This window comes from Strigops habroptila, chromosome 12 (assembly GCF_004027225.2).
Source record: "Strigops habroptila isolate Jane chromosome 12, bStrHab1.2.pri, whole genome shotgun sequence".
Lineage (NCBI taxonomy): Eukaryota > Metazoa > Chordata > Aves > Psittaciformes > Psittacidae > Strigops > Strigops habroptila.
This window is the reverse complement of record NC_044288.2, coordinates 13,315,283-13,325,005: the sequence shown is the minus strand read 5'-3', so window position 1 is coordinate 13,325,005 and position 9,723 is coordinate 13,315,283. Positions and strand designations below refer to the sequence as shown.

Below are 9,723 nucleotides of genomic sequence, written 5' to 3'. Positions count from 1 at the left end.
CTATGAGTCTGTGATTCTACGGCATGGTAGAGTCCTGCGCATTGCAGGTTTTCCATATGCGACTGGACAGGGTGCTAAATAACCTCACCTAGGCTCCCTTTCCCAAAAAAAAGGCTGGATTGGATGATCTTTCGAGGTCCATTCCAGGGGCTGTTCTATCAATCTACGATTCTAAACCCCACAGAGCAAGGCAGGTGTCATGGGGCAAGCAATATCCCAGAGACCTCTAGCACGGACAGACACTGAGTCCCTGTGTCCAAAAACAGCGCCTGCAGATCCCATGTGTCCCTCACACAGGAGTCAGCCTCAGGGCTGCTCATGCTCAGCTCTTCTGGCCACAGCATCTCCCCACCACTGCCCCCACCCCAGCCCCAACACTGCTTTTGCTTCCCCCACGTGCTCAAAATTACATCCCCACCGTTTCAAGGCAACGAACATCACCCCCCAGGTCACCCCCAGCACCAAGAGGCACCAGCGCCGCTTCCTGGTAAAAAGATTTATTAAGAACCTGCCCAAAAGGAGGATGCGGCCCTGGCACAGGCACTGCATGACAGTGGGGAGCGGGGCAAGAGGGTTAGTGCTTCTCCAGGCAAAACAACCCCGTTGAACCCAGCAGCAGGATGAAGCGAAGCGAGTTGAGGGCACAGAAAGGCGGTGGGAGAACATCTGCGTGGCAGAGGACCTCCCGCCGGGGCAGCCTGGCAGTAGTTAAGGCATATAAAGTGCTTGGAGGAAGACCAGCCCTATGGAGAGGCTAAATAACGCCAGGAGGAAGTGACAGTGAGGGATGCTGGTGGCTGGCAGGTCACCTGCACCTCTGCCCCATGGGGGCCTGGCATGGGCAGGCAGGAGCTGCAGGCAGGAAGGATGCTGCCTGCCCATACCTCAGCACCCAGCTGCAGCCAGGAGATGGGCTGCAGGGCCCCCAAATAGGAACTAGGCTGCTGATCTTCATGGTCATCTCCCAGACCATCCCATGGCCAGGATGCTGCTCCATGTTGTGGTGCACTGGAAGGATGCTCCCAGGGCAGTGTCCTGCCTCGGCTCAGTCCCAGTGGCAAAATGAGATGAGTGGGACTTGTCCTTGGCCAGGCTGTGCCTCTGGTGCCCGTCACAGCCATGTTCCTCCTGCCAGAATGGGCGCAGCCAGTGTCCAGCCACCTCTCTTGTTGCTGGGACTTCGTCCCTCACGAGTGGGAATGTCCATCTGGGGCTTGGGTGGTTTCAGCTCTCTTGTGCTTGTGATGTTTGTGGCAGAGGGGTACAAGGAGGTGTCCTTGTGGGTGTCTCATGTCACCAAACTGCTTCCATGTGCAGGACAGGCATGTGCTGAAGTGTGCTCATTCTGGGGACACTTCCGTAAAACAGCCCTGTTTTTCAGGAACCAAAACAGCCCTGGCCAGAGGCGGTGGGGGCAAGCAGGGACACCCTCCGCAGCTAATCCTGCAACCCTCCAGCCTGCCCCAGCATTCCCAAACACTCCCTCCTCCCCATGGACTGCTCCAAGAAATATTGCTTTTCCCTGGAATGTTTCTGTCTAAAATTACCCTAACGGGATTAAGAAAAAGAGAAACCACGTGTAAGACAAGTACCCCCAGGTCATGCTGAAAAGCTGGGGTTAGGCTCCAAGGCCACCCTGTCCATGGCAGGGGACACCCTGGTGATGGGGCTGGGGACAGCAGGACAGCCAGAGGAGCACCGAGCAGGGGTATGGAGCTGCCTCCTCCTGGCAGCAGGAGGGATGCACCTCACAGGGGTGGGTTGGGATGGAATGGGGTGCAATGGGATGGGATGGGACAGGAGACAAGGTGGTGGGGAGCAGAGGGACATCCCCTGCCCCTCACTGGGACTGCAGGGAGAAGGCCAGCTTGACGCAGCCGAGCTCCTCCCCACCATTGCTGACGACCGCCCGGACGCGGTAGTTGCCATTGGTCATCCAGGAAGGCAGCTCCATGTCGGGCAGGACGAAGTCACTGGCTGGCAACGAGTAGGAGCCCTGTGGAGAGAGGGGACATGTAGAGAAGACATCAGCCAAGCCCCCCCAGCCCTGCACCAAGGGGCACGGTGGTACCCAGCATCACAGCAGTAAGGGTTTCAGACGTACCGCTTTGAAGGGGCAGTGGCAGGGGATGCCATAGGTGAGCAGGGGCTCTGGGCACGTCGTGCCGGGTGGGATGAGCTCATCCAGGATGGTGCAGACATCGTTGTAGGTGCAGCTGCCCAGCTGGTCAATGCAGGGTAGTTGGATCCAGAGGTCTCCCAGCGCCTTCTCCACCACCAGCACCGCCTGGAGGGAAGGTGTTCAGCACTGGCACAGGCAGCACGGGCACGCACGGCTCCTCCAGCCTGTCCCCTCCCCAGCCATCTCCTTCAGCTCCTGCTCATGCTTCTTTGGGGTGTCCATGGGGTCACCACACGCCCTCCTGTCTCCCCTCCTGTTTTCAGTTCCTCTCTGCCTGCAGGTTTCTCTTCCTCTGACCTCAGCTTGTCCCCTTGAGCAAACACTTCACAGCACCCCACAGCCCCGCTCCTTCCCACCTCCTCCATGCCCTACCCCAAAACCATGGCACGCTCCCCGCAGCCCCGGCCCCAAACAGGCACTGTGGCATTGCTCAAGACAGCTGATGCACCTTGGGCAGAGAGACATGCTCCGTCTCATTCCAAAAGGTCCCCTAAAAGTGGTGCAGGGCAGCCCAGGGCTCCCGCAGCAGGGCCATGGCATGTCCATGGAGGGAGTAGCTGAGCCTGGCCACCCAAAAACGAGTGCTACAGTGACCATTGGGAGCACCCAGGGTTTCATTTGCCTCCCTGAGTCATTACTCCAGGACATGACACAGCCCAAGTGGTTTCTCCCACTGGGACAAGGTTGGGAGCTTCCCACTGGGCTGTCTGCTCCCGCTGCGGGTCTCCCCCTGCCCATTGTGTCCATTCTAGCTTACGGAGCCTGATGTGCTCAACCCTGCACTGCTCCGTGCCTCATCCCCCCAAGGGCTGCTCATTCCCATACCCACTGCTGGGCATTTCCCAGCTGCTGGTGGTTTTGGGAAGCTCATTCTATGCTGGCATCTCCAGCACATACCTTCAGAGGGGAGGCCATGGTCTTGCCGCTGTTGACGGCCGCGCTGACACGCAGGCTCCCCGGGATGCTGATGGGGTCGGGTGCCACGGAGAGGCTCTGCAGCACCACGGGGTCCCTCCTGTCACCGCAGTTCTCCCAGGCAAAGCCACCAACCTGCAGCACCAAGGGACAGGAGGAGTTAGAACCAAGGTGAGGCTTGACCCGGGCTTGCAGAAGGTGTCCCCAGTGTTGGACCTGTGATCCCCCAAAAGGTCTACTCACAAACACAGCCAGAAAATGACCTTCAGCCACCCTTCAAATGCCAAATAAGCATTTCCCTCATTTCTCACGCTTTCAACTCTCTGAGCCTGAGGGCATTGCAGAAACTCTCAGTCCAGCCCCATTGTGTGTGCTTCACACCTAAACGGGGTTCCCAGGCTGCAATCTCCAAACGTGCCTCAGCTCAGCCTCCGAACACTTTGTATGTGAACAAGGCGAGAAGCCAACGGCACCGAGGTGTGTGAGAGCAAAGGCAACAGAGCAAGTGGGGACAAGAGCAGGGTGGCCAAGCAGGGGGATGCTGTGCCCTGGGGGGTCCATGCGGCTGGCACAACCTCTCAGCTCTGCCAGGACCAGCCTGGCTGCTGCGAGCTCTCATCCACCAGCTCCAGCCGCCTAGTTCTGTGCAGGAGCAGGAATCACACTCACATGTTGCGTTTTAAACATGGCTCAACATTTCCACCTCCGCACATGCTTGGGGGGCAGATAAACCAGGTTCATCCCCTGCCTGATACACCCCAGGGGGCTGATCCTCAGCTGGTTCAGTCTAAATGAGCCAGGGAAGCAGCATTGGCTTGTGGGATAATGGAAATCCACATGCAGGGGATGTCACCCAGACATGTGTGTCCTGGCTGGGCTGGGCGCCATGCTGGGAGATCTCTCGTGTTTCCTCCAAGTCCCACCAGCCTCTTCAGCCACCGCTGGCAACATCACCGGAGCTCTTTGCTCCCACAATCCAAGCTCCAATGCAGGGGGATGCCAGCATCCACCTGCAACATCCACCCTTGAACCTGCTGCAAGAGAGAGCCCGGCTCCAGCTCCCTCCTGGAGCAGGCTCCAGCCTAATGGCAGATGTTTTCCTGGCAGGGATGGAGGCATCCCCAGCAGGTTTGGCCGGGGCAGCCCATGTCCCCATGCCATGGGGCTTTCCCTGCCTGCTCAGCAGCCGCAGAACCGGTGGAGGCTGAATTACCTGGTGCCAGGCGGCAGCCCCGGCAGGCACCGCAGGCAGGCAGCTCACCCTGTATCCTGCTCACCAGCCCAGGGCAGGACAGGGCTCAGGGCAAGCCAGGACAAGGGTCAGGCTGCACCCTGACGTTTAGCAAGAGCTGGGAGCCCCTCGCCCACAGGTAAAGAGGGTCCATGGGAGCTAATGTAGATTGCTGTGACACAGAGCCCCCTCCAGCCTTCCTAACCGGCTCCCTCTGCCCTGGGGCAACATCAGCTTTCCTGGAAAATAAATAAGAGATGTTCCCCTTTGCACTGTGTGAGAGTCATGCGTTTTAATCAGCTGTATCTTACTCGGCGCCTGTTGATGAGCCCGGCCCAGCGCTGCGTGGGAACGAGGAGGCAGCAGCCCGAGCTGGTGAGCCGGAAAATCCTCACGGAGAGGAGGAATGAAAGCCGAGGAGCTGGGAAGCTCAGCCAAAGGAAAAGGCCGCTGGGCCCGAAACCGTTCTGGTTCCAAACAGTTTGTCAGACCTGAAATTCCCTCTGGGGCTCACCCCAAACCTGCAGCCACGGTCCCCCCAACACAGCCAGGTCCATGGGATCCCACCACCCCCGGCCCAGCCGCGCACCCCAAATCGACCTTGCAGAAGGACGACACTCGTTAAAGCGCTGTTGATCCGTTGCAAAACGCATCAGGATGGAGCGCACCAGCTCTCCCGCACCCCGCACCGTTGGGGCTGCTCCCCGCACCCCCGGCAGCCCCCTCCCCGCCGCCGAGGCGCAGGGTCGGGGGTCTCTCACCTTGCCCAGCCTGCGGGACCCGCTCCTCTCCACCAGAAGCTGCGGGTGCGAGCGGCCGAGCACGGCCGCGCAGAGCTGCACCGCGCACAGCAGCAGCAGCATCAGCGACAGCGCCGACATCCGCATCCCGACAAGGCAGAGCTGGCCCGGCCGGCGGGGAAGCAAACCGCGGCGGGATGGAAGAGAGAAGCGAGAGGACAGGCCGGCGGGGGCAGCCGCGGGACCGGAGCGGTGGGACTGCTCCACCTCCCGATTCCGCGCCCTCCCCCTGTGCACGCTCAGATCTTCCCTTCCTCTTTTCCCTTTCTTTTTTTTTTCTTTCCCTTCCCTTCCCTGGTTCTGTTCCCAAGCGCAGGACTGGATTCGCCGGGATGCTGGGACGGGAAGCTGCGCTTCCCAAGGCACCCAGGGGGCACCCACCGGCAGCCTCGGTGGATGCAAAGGGTCGGTACCACTCCTCACCGCCTCATATCCCCCCAACTCTAGGCACAGATACCGGAGCCCCCAGACCCGATGGTGTGTGCTGCGGGGGGTGAGAGCACTCTTGCACCGGGCAGCCCGTGGCTGGGCAGTTTGCCACAGCACTCATCAAACTATCCAAACTCTCAGATTTAATACTTTTCTCTTCCACCCTCCCCCTTCAGTGCTCATTTTCCAGCCAGAGCTGCCCCAAACCCCCCTCCATCATGCCAGCATGGCCCCACGGGTACCCCACCATTACAGACAGCACAGGAAGCTGGGTTTTCCCACGTATTTTGGTGAACAGATGTATTTTTCCCTGTGGAAAGCTGGAATGGGCACTGAGCGCTCAGGACACGAGTGCGGCAGGTCTCAGACCTCCCTTCCCACCCTGCCACAGCACGATTAGGACCCACTTGTGGGACTCTTCCCCCTAGGCAGCTCCGCTCCCCCTCGCACACTGACACTGGCTGGCCCCTCCATATCATTCCCAGCCTCGGGAAGGGTTGCCTGGCTTGTCCAAACCAATGCTATTTTTAGCCTTTCATCCTTATTTAGCAGCGAGGCCGGCCGGGAGCGTGCAGGCAGGGCAGGGAGCAGGCAGGGATCGTGACGGGTGCTGCTGCCCACCCTGCACCGGCAGCAACAACTGTGCCACTGATCCGCTGCGGAGGCTTAAGGGTGAGGAATAAATAGCCTGGTTCCTCCCACCCGGCAGCAGGGCCCAAAGTTATTCCCTGGGATTAGTTTTCACTTTGAGGCCCTGAAGCAGCCGGGGGACAGGGATGGAACAGGGGAGAGGCAGGGGTATAGCTGGAGCATCGTATTTGGAGCCAGAAGGGGAGCAGAGCCCCTTGCCTCCAGCCCCCAGCATCACATGCTCTCCTTCTTCTCACAAGCAGTGTGGGTGAAGGTTTCACTCCCCCATTCCCATCCTTTCCCCCTCCATTTTGCTGTGGGGGAAAAAAAGAGAATAAAGGACTGTAAAGACAGGTTAACCCACACTTTATTGCTTGGAAAAACACAGGCAGGGGCAGGAATGACTTGAAATGGCTGCTCTACCTCAAGGCAGAAGCATGCGTGACCTAGATCCCCACCAGAAGAGTCTGTGATGTCTTTTTTTCCAACACATGCAAGATCCTCTGCAGTTCAAACAGTTCTCTGAGCTATCTCATGCATGCAAAGCCCAAGCCCAAGTCATGAGGTCTCAACAGATCTGGCTCAACATCTTCAATTTGCATTGAAGAAAAGCAGCGAGCACAGATGGGTTGATGACTTTGTGTGTTCTCTTTGACAAAAGCAAACAGATAGCAGATGATGAGCAGGGTGAAGGATGCAACCACAGACCACTCTCTCTCTCTACGGCCTGAGCCACCAGCTCTGCATCACCACCAGCCAGAGCATCACCCAAAAACCTTCCAGCAAAATCTTCTCTCCCTTATTTTTTTCCCAGTTTGGGTTTCTGAAAATAAAAGAAACAAAAAAATAAAATGAATGATCCTGTCTGCTCATGGGACCACCCTGCACAGAGACCAAGCAGGGTCCCAGTTGGAAATCCCATGCACTAGTACCCCACACTGCCTTATAACCACCCCATCCCACCCAGTCCTTACCAGCTGGAACTGGAGAGAGAGAGGAGACGCTTTAAGAGCTTGCATAAATAGTTCTCTTATCCATAAGCTTTGGCAAACACTTTAAATGACCATTGGTACAAATTAACTCGAGGCTTGGCCAGCTGTTATCCCATTTACGGCAATTCAGCTGAGCGTGAGATAAACGCTCCTAAGTTCGCTTTTCCAGGCAAAGCCCTTGAGATGTCTCCAGCCGCTGCCTCTCCTTGGGAGAGATGGTGATAACACCGACAAAGACATGAGGGCAAACTTCAGAACAAGCCAAAGCTGCACCAGGAAGGGCTGCCACACACTGCCCCTGCTTTCCTGTCTTTGCATGGGCAGAAATGCCCTTGCTGCCACAGTCCCATCATCTCCCATCCTCTGCAAGCCTCCTCAGCCCCACGTGCCCCCAGATCTCCATGCTCTTCTGGTTAGGGAGAGGGGGATGAGTTGTTGCAGTCATGAATCCCACCCCTACAATGGCCTGAAAAGCCCCTGTTCTGCTCCAAAGCAGTGGGACACCAAAGTTTCTGGCTGTTCAAGTGCTGCCCTGCTGCAAGTTACCAGTGTGTATTGGGGCAGAGGAAGATGAAGCAGAGCTGAGATGGGAGATCTCAGCAGCAGGGACACATCCCGTGCAGCCTGCACAGGCAAGATGGGAGAAACTGAGGAATTGCTAAAATCAAGCTAAAATCAAGGTAAAACAAGTAAGCTTTGGGGTGGCATAGGCAGGGCCTCAGGCAGGCAGCCTCATAGATGTGCCTGTGGGCTGAAGGAAGGAGATAACGTCATTTGGTGTGGTCTCTTCTCCAAAAGTTAGTGATTTATATAAGTGTAGGGTTGGAGCTGCCATGGTGAGCACAGCAAAACAGAGCCTGCAGCACCAGGACAGGATATGGGGCGCTTAGAGATGAGGGTGTGCTCACTGCACATCCTCAAACCCCATCTCTGCCTTGCTGGCTTGATGCCTCAGCCTGACGTGACCAAACCCTTTGCTTTTTTCTCCACCATTAGCAAGAGAAACCCTACCCAGAGCCCTGCTTTGTGCACTGGGGCATTCCAATGCACCCCCTCAGTGCCCCACAGTTAGAACCAGAAATTACCACGAGCACACGTGCAAGCGGCTGAGCCTTGGTGCATCAGCAGGACGTGATGGCAGCTGGACAGGCTCCTCCTCAGCTGCCCACACAGTTGCTTTCTGTTCGCAGCCACGGCCCCAGCGATGCACATTCAGCCTGGAAATACGCATGTGCTTTGTGCCTGCCCCTGCACGCCTTCAGCCTCCCAAGTCTGGACCAGGATTTTTCGTTAACCCTGAAGAGGTGGAGACCAGCACCTTGCTGAGCCTTTTATCCCACAAACCATCTACTCAGCCCAAATAAGTACTCTCAGGCAGGGAAGGAGACTTGCCCCATATATGAAGTGCTGGGAGAGATAAGAACAGAGACGCTCGTGGTGGTTTCTGAGGGGTGGGAGCTGGTGCCAGGGAGCTGCTGTGACTCACCAAACTTCACCCAGGTTAAGCAGCATCTACCCAAGAGGATGAAGGCAACTGGTCCCACCAGTCCCCAGGAGGCTTGGGGCAGCCGTGGGCCTGCCCCTCGCCTTCCCCACCCTCCTATCCTAAGGGTGAGACATCCCAAGTGATGTTTCACAATTTACCCAGTCCAGTCTCAGGGTTACCAGGGCAGAAAGAACACCTCCAAGTCGCAATGTGTGATGGGGCAACCACACACCTCTGCTCTCTCTCTGTGTGCGCAGGAGGAGCGGTGGGGAAGCACCAGCCGTGCTGGCAGCCCCTGGGCCCGCAGGCTGCTTGGACTAATCCCAGGGGATATGTGGAAAATGTCAGAATAGAAACTTGTTGACAAAAACTGGCAGTGTTTCCATACGGGCACAGCCTCGTGACCAGGTTGAAACACTCCTATTTCAGCAGTGCTGGGTGGCAGCGATGATTGTTTTTTCAGGTCAGAATGTGTGTTCATCTAGAAGTGTCTATTATTTCACGGTATTTAAAGAATATCATCAGAACCAAAACATTTGGAGGAACCTGCCTTTCCTCCCATTGATTTTTAGACACTTCCAAATCCATGTGTTTTCCTACCTCTCCGGGACCCATTTCCAAAGTGCAAGATTTCCCCCTGGAAAAGGGCACCCTGGCTCCAGGCCTAGAATTTGGGGTGTTTGGGATGCTCAAGAGGAGGGTTGCCAGGATGCAGCCCCTCAGGCAGTATGGACCACACTGAAAGCCCCCTCCAGCCAGCACAGCTACCCCCAGAGCAGAGCTGCTCCCAGAATAAAGCACCCCAAAACCACCACTTTTACACAACCACCCCAGCAAAAGCTGAAACCTCATGGGGTGATGGCAAAAGCCAGGATGGATCCTACCTTTGCCCCTTGCATCCCTTCTCCCAGGGGGCTGGTGTGGGTTCAACAAGGAAGTGACCCAAGGCTGCCCATGTTCCAGCTGGACCCCAACCCCAGTGCAGGGTCCTGCTCCCCTTTCCCCCCACCCCAGATGGAGCATCCTCATCGCAGGAGTCCTGCTACCTTTTCCCCTCA

General features: G+C 57.2%; 1 protein-coding gene across 1 annotated transcript; it reads right to left on the bottom strand.

Moving 5' to 3' along the window:
- Positions 1-481: 481 nt before the first annotated feature.
- Positions 482-5,378, bottom strand: GM2A (GM2 ganglioside activator). The gene is made up of 4 exons (XM_030503578.1): positions 5,090-5,378; positions 3,080-3,232; positions 2,105-2,287; positions 482-1,996 (listed from the first exon to the last, which is right to left on the bottom strand). The coding sequence occupies exons 1-4, from the start codon at positions 5,213-5,215 to the stop codon at positions 1,841-1,843; spliced, it is 618 nt and encodes a 205-aa protein (XP_030359438.1). The 5' UTR covers positions 5,216-5,378; the 3' UTR covers positions 482-1,840.
- Between the last annotated feature and the right edge of the window lie 4,345 nt (positions 5,379-9,723).

Coding starts and splice junctions, on each gene's coding strand:
- GM2A (XM_030503578.1), bottom strand. CDS start 5,215: ATGCGGATGTCGGCGCTGTCGCTGATGCTGCTGCTGCTGTGCGCGGTG. Junction 3,233..5,089: donor GGTCCCGCAGGCTGGGCAAG/GTGAGAGACCCC, acceptor TTGGTGCTGCAG/GTTGGTGGCTTTGCCTGGGA. Junction 1,997..2,104: donor GCCACTGCCCCTTCAAAGCG/GTACGTCTGAAA, acceptor CTCTCTCCACAG/GGCTCCTACTCGTTGCCAGC.